General features: G+C 37.3%; 1 protein-coding gene across 1 annotated transcript in view; it reads left to right on the forward strand.

The window, feature by feature from the left end:
• The first annotated feature begins 17929 nt into the window (after positions 1-17929).
• Positions 17930-18211, forward strand: part of loaf (lost and found) — a 106237-nt gene continuing 105955 nt past the window's right edge. Inside the window, exon 1 of the mRNA XM_068765021.1 lies at positions 17930-18044. Coding sequence (XP_068621122.1) covers positions 17963-18044 — 82 coding nt within the window. The 5' untranslated portion in view covers positions 17930-17962. The remainder of the gene's footprint in view (positions 18045-18211) is intronic.

The following is an 18211-nucleotide window of genomic DNA, read 5'->3' on the forward strand; positions in this document are numbered from 1 at the left end:
TATATATTTTTCTTCTTAATAACGGCACAGCTATAAGAGCGAGATAGTCAGGTGCAAAAAAGTTGTAGCATATATTTTTCATCTTTTCAACTCATATATACCCTCTGCAAGGTTTATGTCTCTCCCAAAGATATAGAGCAGGGGTAGCCAAGCTCTTTGATAGTTCGAGCCGTTGTTCGAAATTTGAAATTTTTCGCCAGCTGCAATTTAAACACGTAAACGAATATTTCTTTAAATGGTTTTATTTAGTTCGACCCGTACGGAATTTGTTTATTTGGGTCAAAATTAGAAATTGAAATTCAAGCACCTTCCCGTTGTCAGATTGATCTGAAATTTGGTACATACATTTAATTTAGATGACAATACAATATAATAAAATCAATAACATTATAAATCTAAGATGGCCGCCGATACAAAATGGCGGATTACATATTTTTCCTTAACCCCCTCAATATGGGTATCAAATGAAAGGGCTTCACTGGTAAAACACGATGATTATGTCAAAATTTAAAATTCAAGATGGACGCCGTTCCAATATGGCGGACTAGGTACATATTTTTCCATAACCACCACAATATGGGTATCAAATAAAACCGTTTAAAAAACCGTTTAACTTAAAAATTTTTTACCAATTTTTATTTAAATTACTTTTTTAAAATTTTTATGACAAAACTACAAAATATGTGTATTAAAGTCAGATATATGCACACGTATATGACAGCACTCCTAATAATACTTGAGATGCCGGTTAGTTAATTACGATCGTTTTTTGGATTTCGCTAACTTTTATTGTGGAATAATAATAATAATTATTCACACCGGTAATTTGTTTTGATTTCTCAGGATCTATAGGTTATATAAATTTAAATATTGAAATAATTCGATAATCAGAGCCAAAAATAATGGTTCAAAGACCTGCATGTGGATTGCGAGCAGCAGTTTGGCCACCCCTGATAGAGAGTATATAATGAGAGGAACTCATTTTTCACATTTTTTCTCACTATGGATCTTTTTTTATGTCTTCAACATTCGCAAATTAATTTATATTTATTTACCGCGAAGGCAATAACTTCAAGTGAAACCATTCATTCAACGACAAAGTCTAACTTAATATACATTTTGTAAAATAAACTCTAAGTAATAAACTATAAGTTTGATATCTACTTACATAGGTCAGATTTGTAGAGTTGATACCTAATAATTACGAAGGGTTCAAATGTTATTAATTCGAGCAAATCCGCGCGCATTCCGACGCTACCAAATATGTGTTAATTGCGGACACCTCGGTAGAGTATCGCTTTAATTAATACGAATACATACCACGAATACCCATGAATACATACTTGTATATATGCATACGTTATACACAATTCGATCAGTATATATCATACAAAATGTATTTGAATAAGTGAATACATAAATGAGATATAAAGGTATATATAACAATGACAAAATATAGATAGCTACAGCTAAGAGAGACCTATCTTTCAAAGATCGCCACGATGACATCTCTAAATTTTCTGCTCTTTCTTTTGACTATGCCATCAGTTCACCCAATGAACTAACCACGCCGCATCATCAACCGCTGCTATTTCACACGAGCAATTCTTCAAGCCGTGGACAAACAGGAGAGCAATGCCGAAGACCATACTCTACGAGATCGAACGAGAAATGGGGAAATACGCAGAAGATCCAATATCACCGACTTAACTCGAAGAATTGCTCGTTTAAAGTAGCAGTTGGTACATCGCTCGTGCGATCGATGGGTGAAAATAAGAAGAAGAACTATATTATAATTAAAATGACAATTATATGTTACAAGACAAATATTATTTATGTAATATTATTGTAATTTTGAGATATTATCCTATATATTTATTATTGCAATGAAAAACAATGGACTTAACAATACATTTATATATACTTATAAAAACAATCAATGTAGCGTAGTGAATTTAAGTGACAATAGTCTGGTCAAATAGCCCGCAGAACAAATACGCCCACCCATAAGGAGAGACGACCAGAAGGCTGTTTACCACTATTTCTATTGGAAATCCACGCGAGAGGCTTTAGACAGCTAGTGTCAAATATATTAACATGTCCTGAAATAACCCATGATTTTTTTTAACAAAATAATTTGGACATTTTTAAAAAAAGATACCATTTAACGGTATATTTTAACTAATAAAACCATAAAGAATATAATTTAAGTTACGTATTGTATATTGTAATGTAGTTTTGAATGATATACACATATACATTGGTACATGCATCTAGGTACAAGGCTGTTTTCCCAAAGCCTCCACCAACACACATCTGTTCCTTCAATCAGAGTTCCACGTCAGGTAAATTTTAAATCACCATGCGTTTTAGTGTTTAATTATTATTATTTATGTTAGATACAGGTGGATTTAAAATGGTGTTTTATGATATCTACAAGACAGACCATGTCTAAGAGTGGACGTATTCAGTGGCAGTGGCAGTCGTGCAACAAAGTGCACCGCCCGCCAGCCCGCTGATAAATGCGTATGCGGCAAACAATGCGAATCACACAACCGCCACCGCCAAATCACTCAACACGTGTTTCACCCCTCCACGGGGCATCTTCAGGAGTTATGTTACACCGATTAGTGCCAAACACAGAGAGGGACCTGCCTCTACTCTAGACTCTGTGTTTGGCGTGTATGTGACGCGGCGGGCGGTGCACTTTGTTGTGTGCAACAAAGTGCACCGCCCGCTTTTGCATGACTGCCACTGCATGTGCGGAAGTGGCTAAATATTGGTCCTTTTCTTACTTAAGAGTGGACGATTCTGTCTGGCATGATAATGTTTTTTAATGATAACGATTTTATCTTAAACAGGTAATACATCAGAAAAGTTTTCTGAAGTACAAACTGTAGACTCCTTTGTGAACTTGGAAGTAACTTTTAAGAATTCACTTTTTGCTTCGATACTCCCTTCCTTTGGTCGACATAGTGCGGTGGATTAATCCTCTTAAAAGTTCCCTTTACAATGTTCCAGCGTTTCCGGTTTTACTTGAAACTTCTTTACTTTGAAATGTTACATTTATTATTAACTATATAAGTATATAAGTTTAAAAATAGAACAGAAAAATAGAATTTTATATTGTTCTAGAATTAATACAAATTGTTAAACATTATATTGTGGTATTCGATAGATTCATTTTACAAATTTAAAAAGTTTATAAATTGGTAACTTATTGCATACATTATTATTATTTTTTGTCCTTTACAGGTCATTTGACCTCTGTCACGCCTGACGTTAAGCGATGACGAGGTCTACGATGCTATATGCTTGCCTAGATTAAACCTATTCACTATTGTTTAGAAGACTCCTAAGTTATAATCGTCGAGAAACAAAGCCGGTATGTTGTTCTCTTGTTGTTCGTACCATTAAAGTGAAGAACATTTTAATCTGAACACTGTGTTAAGAATATAGTGGAAATGTGTGGATATGAACGTAAGAAGAATCCTGTTCGAATTAGTTTTAAGGTCTTCACAGACCAGCTTTTGAATCACACACTTACCCTCATGCACCCACACACACTCGCATACATACACGCGCGCACAATTACATACACACACACGCGCGCGCACGCGCACACACACACACACACACAGAACTGATCTGTATCGTAGCAAAAAGCAAATCAGACCCAATTTCAACTGAACTTAGAATTCGGGGAAGACTGAAAAGCTTGCAACAGTGGCAATCGTCCTGGGATAAGTCGACGAAAGGAAAATGGACGCGTAAGCTAATACCAAACCTAGAGCCATGGGTGAACCGAGATCATGGAGAGTTGAACTACTACCTGACTCAGATGATATCCGGCCACGGCTGTTACCGAGCGTATCTCCATAGGTTCAAATACGAAGATTCCCCTGACTGTCCTAATTGTGTCGGAATGATTGAAGATGCAGAGCATGTCTTTTTCGTCTGCCCCCGATTTAACGAAGCCAGGAGGTCTTGGGAAGAAGGTGTAGGATGCAAAATCTATCCTGAAACTCTGATAGCTACAATGCTATCCTCGCCTTCGGCCTGGGAACTTACGAGCGCGTACTGTACGACGGTGCTGAAGGAGTTGCGAAAAACAGAGCAGGAGCGGAGGAAGTTGGCCTGAACAGCCACTCTATTAGAGAAAGCTGCGGCTAAATCCCCCTCGCGAAGTAATGCCTAGCGGCCATGCCGTGGGGACCAGGGATACAGAAGAAAGAGGATTGTTTTTAGTCGGTATTAACGCCTAGATCGAGTCCGACATACGGGGCACCACCATCAGGCCCTATGATACGTAAAAGTATTTTTAAACCTCTATAAAAAAAAAAAAAAACACACGCACATATATATATATATATATTAATGGGCTCATATATGATCTTTAGGTATTTCCGTAAGGATAATTTTAAAGCGATATTCAATCACCGTCTTCTAACGACTAAGATGTGTCCACCTTGTGGGTGTAGGTCCTGGAATCACCTTGCCAGCCCATGGCTTCGATTTCAGAACTTCAAGACGTGTTCTTAAGGCTATATGGCCTGATCAATGCTACTTTAAGCTAGCTATCCGTTGTGTTATGTCTGTTATTTTTGGATATTGTACAGAAATCCCATATATAGTCCTTTCCATCCCGTTGATCGACTTTAGCGAGGAAGATCAGAGTTAAGAAATTATCTTAAACATATGTCTGTTTGACCTTAGGTCTGTGATACAGACACAGAGAACTCTGTGTTTGGCACTAATCGGTGTAAAATAACTCCTGAAGATGCCCCGTGGAGGGGTGAAACACGTGTTCAGTAATTTGGCGGTAGCGGTTGCGTGATTCGCATTGTTTGCCGCATACGCATTTATCAGTGCGCTGGCGGGCGGTGCACTTAGTTGCACGACTACCACTGCATGTGCGAAAGTGGCTAAATATTGGTTCTGTTCTTACTTATGATAGACTTAAGTAAGGTAACGCCTGATTCCATTAAATATCTTAGTAGACTTTTAGTAAGCCATAATCACTTGAAAGCCTAATTAAGACGCGATAAAATATTAAATATTTGATACGATATGGAATTAGTTCACTATCAACGTTGGGTCCTCGTATCAGATAGAGCATGATAACGTGGTTTGCGTCGGCGATACGTGAAATCAGTTCGAATTTTCGGCGCTTGATTATCATCGGCGGTGGTCTGGGGTACCTAACGACAGCCTCTCCACCCTTTGCATGGCTGACTGGTATTCGAGACCTCTGCTGATCCTGGACCTTGAAGTTTTTTATCTCGATTTTTTTTTCATTTGTCTAATCTTGATTGATTGGTAGAATTAATCGGTGTTTGTCCGATTAGACAACCGTTTTTATTTCGTATACGATACTTAAAATATTTTATACACAAATATTTAGATAATTTTATTTTGTACCAATATTTAATAATTGCATATTATTATAAATATTGTTTATATATATAGCGGATAACCACAGATCGACAACAAGTTGAACACACCTGGTAAATGTTGAAGATACTGTATGCAGGCTTTTAACTGGTCGTACTAAATTCTTTGGGGCGAGTCAGATGTCCATCAGTGGACGTCATAGTGCTAAAATGATGATGTAATTTTAAATCTTGTAACATTACCAATCTCCAACACTAAGAATTTGAAAAACTAATGAATGATCAAAGCATTTTCGTTGATTAATTTTAAATTAATAATTTTTAAATTAAAATAAATACATTTAAAAAACTTTTACGTTAAACGGTTTTTGATACCCATATTGTGGTGGTTGTGGAAAAATATGTACCTAGTCCGCCATCACGGCGTCCCGTTCCAATATCTTGAATTTTAAATTTTAACATAATCATCGTGTTTTACAAGTGTAGCCTTTTCATTTGATACCCATATTGTGGGGGTTAAGGAAAAATATGTAATCCGCCATTTTGTATCGGCGGCCATCTTAGATTTATAATGTTATTGATTTAATTATATTGTATTGTCATCTAAATTAAATGTGTATACCAAATTTCAGATCGATCTGACAACGGGAAGGTGTTTAAATTTCAATTTCTATTTTTGATCCAAATAAATTCCGTACGGGTCGAAGTAAATAAAACCGTTTAAAAATTAATATAATATTTATGATAAATATTAATTTTATTAATTAAATTTAAAACGTAAGATTGTGTTCGTGACGATGTGTGGTTTTATGATATTTATTTCAGATTTTTTTCAGTCGATGGTTGCCAACTGCAAGGTATAGGATTCCTACAAAGATCGCCATCATTTCCGGTCAGGAACCGCATCTAGCTACTTTCCGTGAACTTAACTATGAAGGTCTACCTAGTAGGAGGTATAGTTAACACGTTCACTGCGGGCCCAATTTTGAAGAACTTTCAGCTGGTGCGGCTGAGGTCGAATCAGCCTCAAGCTGAACTTCCTAGTAGTGCGGTTGAAGCCTTTTTTGCCTCATGTTCATCAATATTTTTTTACAATATTGAGTCAATGCTTCGCAGACATAAAGAAAGCTATATTTGTCTTTGTCATACCTCATACGGTTGAGTGTAAACAGCCGCCGCACTAGAGAGAAAACACGAGTTTTACGCGCCGCACCAGTGCAAAGTCTACCATGAGGCTGAATCGACCTAAAGCCGCAGTGAACGTGTTAAGCCTCGTCTACCGACTTATGTTTGCACTAGCTTTGCGCCCCGCCTACTGTTATTTCAGACGTGCAATTAATTCTTCGAGTATCGGTGGTCGTTCTTCTGAGTGTCTCATCTCTTATTCATTCTCGACGCAAAACTTCGAGTATAGCGCTCTCCATAACTCTCTGGGTGACATTGGGCCTTAATTAATTCACATATAACAGATCATACAGCACCAATATACAAAAGCATCACAATATCAGTACAAAAAATTGCATTTACATATTTTGCAAGCTCTACCAGCACCCTTATTGTAATTGAATATATTATACAGCAAATTTTATCTTTAAAAATTATATGAGCAGTGGTAGCACAGTGGTGGAGGATTAATACTTGCGATCGTAGGTCACGACTTCGATTCCCGAGATACGATTTTATATAACTCTTATATAATTATATAGGATTGCTGGAGCTCACAAAGAAGTTTCCAGAGGATTGGCAGCGGCGTCTTCTGCGTACCATAATACCCAACAGCGATGGCCAACCAGCCTGCCAAGCGTGGCGATTATCGTATATTCCTCAAAGATATCTTTCGATAGGCCTATGTCTTGCAGTGAGGATCAATGGGCTGAACCGACAAATACGATATATATATTTATGTATAAATAGAGCGACAGAGAAAGAGAGAGAGAGAAATAGAAGATTCATGAACCCACAAGGCGGATAGAAGACTTTTGAACTTTGAATACAGGCCGCTTTCAACCGATCTTATTACAATTCTATGACGGATGCCTATGGTCAGCAGTGGACGTCGAAGCACTGTTGATGAACAGGTTTATGAAAGTTATTCATCCAGGAGAACAAGCCGTTGAATGGAGACCGCTATCAACTGATTCTATTGGATGTCACTGACGCAGGTCTATGATCATCTGCATAATAATAAATCAATTAAAACTTATAAATAAACTAGCTGAACCCGCAAACGCTGTTTTGCAAAAAAAAATTAAAGTTTTTAATTAACACATGTAAGATAAGGGTTGATCGTAGAAGGTGAAAATTTAGGTTTGTATGTATTTTTGTATGCTGTATCATAATAAAATAAAAACCAAAAAAAATGGCTAAAAATTAAAAATAAAATTTAGGGGTAGACCACCCTTATCACTTAGGGGTATGGAAAGTAGCCGATTCTCAGACATACTGAATACGCATGTAAAATTTGGTAAAAATCGGTCAAGCCGTTTCGGAGAAGTTCAAGTTCGAACACCGTGACACGAGAATTTTATATATTAGATATCGCAGAAATTAAATCAAATCAATCAACAAAGGCTGTCGATGTTTGCGTTATAATTGATTTACACCGACATACAAAGCTATGTCTGAACAGGTACACACATACAGACGAGTAAAATACCGCGCATCGTCTCCAAGTAAAGCCTTCTGAAATAAGATGCCGGTAGCGTCGATGTTGAATCGATCCGCCGGCTAATACCCACTTCGAATTCGTAAGCCTCATTGCAAACTTATTAGTAATTTGACATTGTTCGCGAGTACTTCCATTGAGCATTGTTATAAAATCATTTCGTCGGAATTTTTTTTATACATAGTTATAAATGGATGGCTTGTTGAGGGTTAATTCACAACGGTAAGAAAAGGACCAATATTTAGCCACCTCCGCACATGCAGTGGCAGTCGTGCAACAAAGTGCACCGCCCGCCAGAGTGATTGACTCTGTGTTTGGCATTAATCGGTGTAACATAACTCCTGAAGATGCCCCGTGGAGGGGTGAAACACGTGTTAAGTGATTTAATGGTGGTAGTTGAGTAATTCGCATTGTTTGCCGCATACGCATTTATCAGCGGGCTGGCGGGCGGTGCACTTTGTTGCACGACTGCCACTGCATATGCGGAGGTGGCTAAATATTGGTCCTTTTCTTACTTGGGATGGACTTCCGCAAGGTAACGCCTGATTCCATTAAGTATTAACAACAACCATCACCAGATCCATCACCCACCATCATTACACCAGAGCTAAGATATCCCATGCCATAAGAGAGGACTAGAAGGACATTGGGTTCACGGGTGTTGAAAATGGAAGGGCAGCAACGCGAAGTGGTTTCGTGTTGCAGAGGTATAGAAAGGAGGCCCAGGGAGGCAAATATTTAATGAAATCAGGTGTTACATCATGTTCATGTTAAATCACTCAACACGTGTTTCACCCCTCCACGGGACATCTTCAGGAGTTATGTTATACCGATTAGTGCCAAATACCGTGTCAGAGACACGGTGTGTTGCACGACTACTGCTACATAGCGGAAGTAGCTATATATTAGTCTTTTTCTTACTTAGGATGAACTTCCGCAAAGTAACGCCTGAATCTATTAGATATGAAATTTTTTTTCAAAACATTCACCGCTGAAGCCTTTATACCTATAAATAATCAATTTGTATATACAGATAATACAAAACATAAATTGGTAAATTTTTGTATTTCGATTTCTGTATCCCTGAATTCTAAATTTAAAGTTATGTATATTTATTTGTTAAAAAAAAATGAGTTGAAATCGCATGGTCCTTCCGGTCATATCAACTTCCTTTCGAAGTCCATCGTGATAGTAGCACCTGTCAAAAAGATATCGAAGGAGAGCCCTCGAAAGTTGAGTGGTCCTCAGCGCTCGAGTGCATTGGAGGGGCGAGAGGACCGGAGTGAGAGGGAGGAGGACATGCCGTAATCAGCAAGGGTAGCCTGCCAGCGTCAACTTGAGAAGTCGGTGTTGGTCAGTCAGCCCTCGCTGGTTGTGGTTCGAGACTAAAACCGACTTTAGAGCATCTTCATTGTCTTATCAATTGAATTATTTTTCTTTTTTTAAACGCCGAACACCTTTTAAAAGACAACGGAATAAAATTAAAAAATGTCAATTGTAAATTAAACAAAAATAAAATTTTAATATTTCAAAAATAGAACTGTTATTCTATTAAACGAATATTTTTTTTTAATTTCGTAACATAGATAAGACATTTTAATTATCTTCATATCGTATAATCTGTTATACATTTTTATAAATAGATTTTTGTGTTTATAATTGATAATAGATGGCGTTAAATAAAATGCATGTTAAACGATTAGTTATGATTGCATTCTGATAAGTTGTAATGTAATTTTTAAATAGAGTAACGCAATCAGTAAATATTTGCACCGTATACCTGCATGTTTTTTACAATTATAATATAATACGATATAATACTAAAACTTTTATAACTGGCCAGTTTAAAAGCAAATTTGAAATTTCGAAAATCGAATGCCTTACTAATTTTTATACGTACATTAAATCATTCAAGAATGGATAGATACATGATAGGGGACAATTTACACAAAGATATTCGTTTAGATCTTAAGATTCTGGTGTGAAGACCAGGACATCCATTCACATAGTGGTCATCAGAATATGGATGCAAGCCGCTTCTATAGAAAATCTAAGAGGTCTATGTCCACGGAAGCAATCACCGAATGAAATGATGATTTTGAAATCATTCTATTATTTATTATCTAAAATTGGCGGAAACTTAAAATCTAACTAACAATGGAGAGGAAGTGAAACATTTAAATGTGGAATTGTTGGCTTTTCTCCCTTGAAGTCTAGACTTTGTACCATATTTTTCGTGGAATACGGTATTTTCTTTCTTTTATCTTTACTGCGTTTCAATCATGACCTCCCGATTTTCCTGGGATGTAGTTAATGGCGACAAATTGAAAAATATCTCTCAAGTTGCCAGTTCTATGTTCGAATGCAAAAGAATAAATCTCGGTCTTTTATTCAAAGGCTAACTCGGTCTTTGGGCGGCGGTTTAAATATTCATTTATTGAATCTACATGCAATACACATTAGCGTCTTAAGTCTAACGCATTTTAAATTAAAAAAAAATTGTTATTCTAAATTTAAAGTTTCGTTTTTTATGTACGTTCAAGCAATGTCAAACTTTTAACATTACAGTTTGTTCGACCACTTCCTGATGCCTACTCCATATTGCCGTACTCAAGATGTGCACCAGTTTGTTGATGTGCACCAATACGGCGGTTGCCGTATTCGCCACATCGATGAATCCTGCGATCGCATCTTTAAGTAAGAAAAGGACCAATATTTGGCCACTTCCGCACATGCAGTGGTAGTCGTGCAACAAAGTACATCGCCCGCCAGCTCGCTCGCCGGAGTGATTGACTCTGTATTTGGCACGAATCAGAGTAACATAACTCCTGAAGATGCCCCGTGGAAGTGAAACACGTGTTAAGTGATTTGGCGGTGGCAGTTGTGTGATTCGCATTGTTTGCCGAATACGCATTTATCAGCGGGCTGGTGGGCGGTGCAATTTGTTGCACGACTACCACTGCATGTGCGGAAGTGGCCAAATATTGGTCCTTTTCTTACTTAGGATGGACTTCCGCAAGGTAACGCCTGATTCCATAAATATCGCATCTTTAGTCTCGTCCGTGTAATACACGCACTGTGTGTGATTTTGCTACCACCGCATGATGGACACTGTTATACAGCCTAAAGTGTTTGTTATAAGATAATGATGATCGCCTCCCTCTTTAGCCCCTGAGCCTCGATGATATTGAGCATCCTTGGACATACCACTGTAACGTAACCTTGGCTAATGAGATGATGCTGTGTGTTTTGAGTGTCGTTTCGCCCAGGGATGAAGCATACTAATCTTTTAAAAGTTCATAGGTAATTGATCATAAAATTCTGTCACCTAAATTTTTTGATATTGCCCTTCCAATATAAAAAAAAATATTTACATATCTTCGACCTGAAAAATATTTATTTATTTTATTTATTTACTCTTCATGCACACAAAAGAAATGTACAATGGCGGACTTAACGTTATAGGCGTTCTCTATCAGTCTACCTTATGGCAGAGAAAAAAAAGTATAGAATAATACTTACAAAATTACCCAAGTGTTCACAAATAACGTATTGAAATAGAAAGGTATATGTATTGGTGTAATTGATCGATACGAAATATTCGATGCGGTGATACACGAACGCACGGAACGTTGAAGATTTGAGCTTCAGTTCAACAGGTGTGTGATAGCTTTGCATGTATCTATATATAGACAGACATTGTGAACCTATTCCATATATCTTTAGTTTACGAAATTATGTACTGATTTTTTTTATTTAAAATTAAATCTTATCACCGTTGTAATAAAGGTCGTAGAAAGATGTTTTTTTGTGGTGGTATTGGGGACTTCTCCTTCCACCTCTATTTTTGTGGGAACCGGGGTTTATATATATTTATTAATTTTTTCACATCTGTTTTTTTATTTCTATTCTCTTCTTCCATACTTCACATTATCTTCCTCTCCGTTCTGTCACTCTACAGTTCTACCATCTTCACATGGTTATTGAACGTGTGCCTATCATCACCTGTGAGGCCTAGCATCCGGATCTCTCTAGTGAGGCCGTGCGGCTGCCCTCCGATAGTCAGAAATGGGTTGATGTACTTCAACTTATTAGTTAGCACCATCACATTTGTTTTGTGAGAGGCGAACTTAAGTTAGTTTCTGACTCCCCACCTATGTACACGGGCGAGAACTTCGTTGGCCTTACTAGAGACATCCTGTGCCTTCTGCCCCGAGAATACTAGCACTATGTCATCTGCAGACGCCTGGCAGCGTGTCTCGGTTTTCCCCACCTCCTCCAGGAGAGGGTCGATGAGGAGGGTCCAGAACGTTGGGCCGCCTATGGATGCCTGTACATACCCCTTAGTGATCTCTCTGGCCCACTCTGCCCCCGCGTACCGTACGGACACCTTGCGATCGCTAAAGTAGCTGTCGACAAGGCGCCGCAGATTCTAATAATAACTACTCACCATATGTATTAAATATAATAATTCTATTCTTGAAATTCAAATACGTTATTGTATATTATAAAGCGGATGATTAAAATGTATCTCTACTTTTTTTTTAAACGTTTTGCGAAGTAAATTATAAAAAGAGGTTTTAAAGTGAATAATATATTTCGTAATATATATTTTTTTAATTTTTGATATTTTAAAAGAACTCCATTAATATTCACGTAAAGAAGTTAAGATCCTTATTAATTCCTTCTACCCTAAACAACTAATCATTCCATAAAAAAACAAAATTAAAATAACGTCACAAAATTATTTTATAAATTGGAAATTAATTGATTTATATTGATTATACCAGAAATGTAATATCGATTCATGCGAATACATTTAAAGATGGACGCCATCACTTTTGAAGCTAGAGGAATGACTCATTGGCGGGAAATAATGTTACTCAGTGTGCTACGGATAGTGTTGCCAGAGTGACAAGAATTTTTTGCCCAAAAAATTATTTTCGTAATTAAAAGAAATAAAATACTCTGTGTCTTAGTAATAAAAATATAAATATGTTTTTTTATTTTATTTTATAATTACTATATTCATAATGTGGGCATAACTTAATTATCATCAAATTCATCGTCTTTATGATTTTAACTTTTATATGCCCACGGCTGGACATAGGCTTCAACCATAGGTCTCCAATAGGTTTGGTTGCAAGCGCCAAGTAGAATTTAACCTCTAGGTTGCTCCGTGGTTTGATTGATTTCGTGAAAAAAATATAGTTAAAAATAAATATGATATTTCAATCGTAATTGTAAGAAATATTACTTTTCAGTCTTGCGTATTAGTCTGCGTAGCTGGAGTTCTACGAAGCGGTATGTAATAAGAAATATTGGATCCAACTTGCCAATATCTAAGAGAATTTCGATATATTTTTTTCGATTAAGAAATAAATTTTAGTGAAATATAGCCATTATTTTATACGGTGTACCTATTTAATAAGAATAATATAAAAATTTACGAGAAAATGTTTTTAGGAATTGTCATAGAGGTAGCTTTATATATATAAAATGTACTCCTGTCTGAGATATCGCATTGAATTTACAACCTTGGACAGTTTAATTACGTATTCAATGGAATCAGGCGTTATTTTGCGGAAGTCCATCCTAAGTAAGAAAAGGACAAACTTTGGCACTAATAGGTGTAACATAACTCCTGAAGATGCCCCGTGGAGGGGTGAAACACGTGTTGAGTGATTTAACGGTGGCAGTTGTGTAATTCGTGTTGTTTGCCGCATGCTCATTTATCAGCGGCTGGCGGGCGGTGCACTTTGTTGCACGACTACCACTGCATGTGCGGAAGTGGCTAAATATTGGTCCTTTTATTATTTAGATTAATTACGCTTTAGTCTAATTGTTTTTGATATAACATTATTATATTAGACTCAGGGCTGACGAACATGCGGCCCGCCAAGTATTTTTAAAATTGAATTTATTTTATCGATTATCTCCTATTGTTTACACAGTGATATATATTATATAAAATACATTTACTTTTTCGCATTCATATTTCACACTTGAAATTTATTAAATAACTATGTAGCTATCACTTTATCTTTTCCATATATTCCTATCCTTTTCCTGCTCTAAAACCGCCGAGTGAACAAGTTGTGTTGTGAAGTGGCAACACTGACGCTTAAATTAAAAACTGTGACAAAACTTTCTTCTGCCTACCATTATTGTTTCGATCTTGTTACTAACCGCATCCACGCCGCGTGTGATTTTACTGTGCAACAGACAGTAAAACAACGAAGATCTAGATCCGCACCGCTCTAAGGACTCTGAGGACCAGAATAAATACTCATATGGTAAGTTCCTCGGCCCTTCGCTTTCTATCTTACTATTATTTTTCCTGTTGTAACAAAGGTACACTATATAATATTTCATACCGTGTAATTTGCACAACCGCTCCGCAAATCACTCCATTTATACCGCGAAAAATAATACTAACCCGGAAGCGATCATTTATATATCATTAATAGCTGATCCCACAAACGTTATTTTGCGAAAAAAAATTAATTAACCAAAAAAATAAGGGTTGATAGTAGAGGGGTGAAAATTTAGGGTTGTATTGTATGCTGTATCATAAAAAAATAAAAACAAGAAATTTCGTCAATAAAATAATTAAAGGTGAACAACCCTTATCACTTAGAGGTATGGAAAATAGATAGTAACCAATTCTCAGACCAACTGAATACGCATATAATTTTTGGTAAAAATCGGTCAAGCCGTTTCGGAGGAGTTCGGTAACTTTGTGACATGGAAATTTTAAATTAGATAATAAAATTAATTGTAATAATATGCTAAACCAAAAAAATTAATACAAAATGACCACCGATCAAGACCGAGTGAAGCAAGACTAGAAAACTGCATCTATTCCAACTTAATCAGCTTGTATATAAAAAAGATTTACAAATACTTAGTTGCCAGCTCATCGGTTTTTTATAGGATACACTTTGAAGAGTGCTCGAAGGCTCTTTTCGAACCGATTAAGCCAATTCCATTCATTTATCGGACTACTAGGCGCAGGCAAAAGTTTCATCCATATGTTGTTGACGTACCCAAAAGTCGAACTAAAGGGTTTTTTGGTGAGAGCCGCCAAGATCTGGAACCACCTGCCTGGGTCTATTATTCTGATGAGTTGAACTCTGGAGCCTTTAAGAGTAGAGTGAAAAGGTTTCTTTTGGATGGGCGTGTACCACCTTCGTCTTCATTTACACTTTCCATCAAGACAAACGCCTATTCCATTACAATTATGTATAAAAAAAATTTCCCATTACATTTTTTTTTAATTCTTATGTTTATTAATAATAAATTTAGTAAGTTGATATCCGTTAGTTTATGTGCGGCCCGCCAAAAAAAATGTAAATTTTAATTGAGCTTTTGATAAAAAAGGTTGCGTACCCCTGTATTAGTTCTTAAGAAGTCTAAGTTTTTCTCTCATATATGCTTTAGTATCTTATTAGGATAATATATGTTATCATTTTAAGATTTTAAAATTAGACAGAAACGAAAAATATAGATTATATTAGATTTATATACATTAGATTAGATAAAGATAAAATTCATCTATTCAACTTTGGAATACTTTCTATTCTTTTTTCGAATTTTCAACCGAACTCTTATTGATCGTCAACTTTTTTATTACCTCTATTATTTTTGTGCCTGCTTCGCGAGGTGTTATAGTTGTGGAGAAGAAGCCGGAAGAAACTCCACAAACAATTTATTTAAATATATGATTTATAATTAGGTGTTGTCGATGCCACGCCCTTAATCTAATAACAATTATATACAAATTGAATTGTAGGTTCCAAATTTAAAATACTTTTACAATTTTTGTATCGTGTGGTTTGGGTGTAAAATCCTTTCATTTTGGAATAGCCATTATTCTTTCATAGTCACAATGCAAAGAATAAATACTTCGGGATTATATATACAAATAAATGTATTTTAGAATTGTTTTTTACTAGTAACCCATTTACATGAAGGTGTACACGTATCCAAACCCAGATACAGATGGCGGTGCTATGGTGCATTTTTAAAACCTTCACATTTTTATTATATAATATGTGCTTTCTTTTTATTTTTTTATTTAAGTAAATATAACGAAATAAATTATAATTATCGTATTTAATATGTCTATTTTTATCTTTTTTTAATGTGTATTATGCTATATTTACATCCTGAACTAATTCCAGCTGGGTCTACGACACCTGGAGCCGCTGCAATAACGCTTATGTGGCCTGGACAAACTGTGCTGCTATACCTATCCAGCGCATCCTGTCGTGGGCAACAGATGCCATTTAATCCAATGTATTGTCATCTTTTCCAAGATCTTACATATCATCAATATGACGGTAATCGGAAATCCCGGCTTCAATAATATTACCACTGCTGTCTTCTTCCAAGGTATCTGAAAGTGTCCCAAAGTCAAGTATCAGTTGGAAATCTCTTATTGTTTATTGATATCGACACAGTTCAAATGTCTGCCGTGAACGCATCGGGACCAAGAGGCTTTAGAGGATTGAGAGACCGTAGCGCTTCCTATCGCCCTCATTCAGGAAAGGCAGATCGTATTCATAGCAGGATTTCTTATTCCAAGGGTCATACACCCTTCGTCTGAATTCGGATCAGGTTCGTCGTCTTTCGGCCTGTCATCAGGTAAAAACATATTGAGACAAAGTTTTGTTAACTGACTGGAATTCAGGGCTATTCCGTTCCTTACAAGCAGCCTATCTTCCTACTTTTTCGAGCGTTTTTTTTTTCATTACCTATGTACTGATTAAGGATGAAGTCCTTCTTTAAGGGAGCAGTTTACCGAATGCAGTGTTCAGCCGGCTGGTGTCTCTCTTCACTCCGCTCTTCTTCTCTTCTCACACAACTCTTGCAGCTCCGGGGTCTATTATGGTAACCTGAACTTTCCACCTAGACTCACTCTCGGGGTTGCTGTTTTAACTAAACTGACAGTGTCAAAACGTATTTCAACTTGCATCTCTAATTCCTACGGAGCTGCAACTCTCGCCACATTGTCCGCGTGGGGTAAGCGGTGTTCGATATGGAACAATAATTCCTTGCTGTAACTTACTTCATTCCGTCTCTCGGTATTATAAAACTGCGTGGATAGTGCTGGTTCAGTAGGGTAACACCTTCCAAGAATCCACCCAGTAACATCGATTCTACTGGTCGACCGCCCTGAATTGCATGAAAGGCAGGCATACTTCAGAAGATCCAAAGGTGATGCTGTTGTCGGTCAAAATACCCAGCCAAGTGTGAAATTCAGTGATTTTCCTCAGTGCACCCCAACCACGAACTACAGAAATTAAAGTTCTTTAACCACAATGCATTAGATCTCCAAGCAGGATCGGACATAAGAGATGCGATCGTGATACGGGCTCAAGACTTTGAAACCCTCTGGGTAGACTGAAATGATTTCGAGTCTCCATCTGGAACTATGGTGATTGCCACATTCTCCGACTGGAGGTATCACAAGTTACGCTAGGGCCGCCGTTACAACAGCGTTTGCCGCCTTAATCCGTCTTATATATGAGAATTCCTACTTACTACTTCAACAAACTGACTCCCTGTGTATGGCTACTATATCACATGTTAACCATCTGACCGACAGCTTCCACCATCAGCTCATCGGTGTATACTTACTGTTACGAAAGGATATGGCTTTTATTACATGAATATAATAATAAAAATGTTTCTTGAACGGTTCGCGAAGAATATATCGAGGGATTAAGTTTTGTTTGTCAGCAACCCCGCGCGGAAAGCTGCTGCGCATGCGCGGTTTGATTTCGCGCATGCTCGAACTGGAGGGGTTGGCGGGGTGTAGAAGGGGGCGCGGGTCGATAGGCCACGGCGGCCCCAGTCCGCGCCGCGCCGGCATCGAGCCAGCACGCGCCGCGCCGCCATGAAGGCGCGCGCGCTCCTCTCCTTGTGCACCGCGATATTCGCCGCCACTTCCCTCGGAAATGCTGAGAAGAGCAAATTCTGTGAGTACTGAATACTTATCACGCACTTATTTATTTAATTACAGCGTACTTTTTATTTATCTGCTTGTTTTATCATCCGGCGTCCACACACCGCCCCCAAGCGGTCGGCGGTTTTAAACGAAAATACAATTCGCGGTTATTACGGTTTAGATGACTCCATTTTGAAG

Source organism: Battus philenor, unplaced genomic scaffold (assembly GCF_028537555.1).
Source record: "Battus philenor isolate CCGP_79_NKW_IND1 unplaced genomic scaffold, ilBatPhil1.0.hap1 SCAF_2, whole genome shotgun sequence".
Classification (NCBI taxonomy): domain Eukaryota; kingdom Metazoa; phylum Arthropoda; class Insecta; order Lepidoptera; family Papilionidae; genus Battus; species Battus philenor.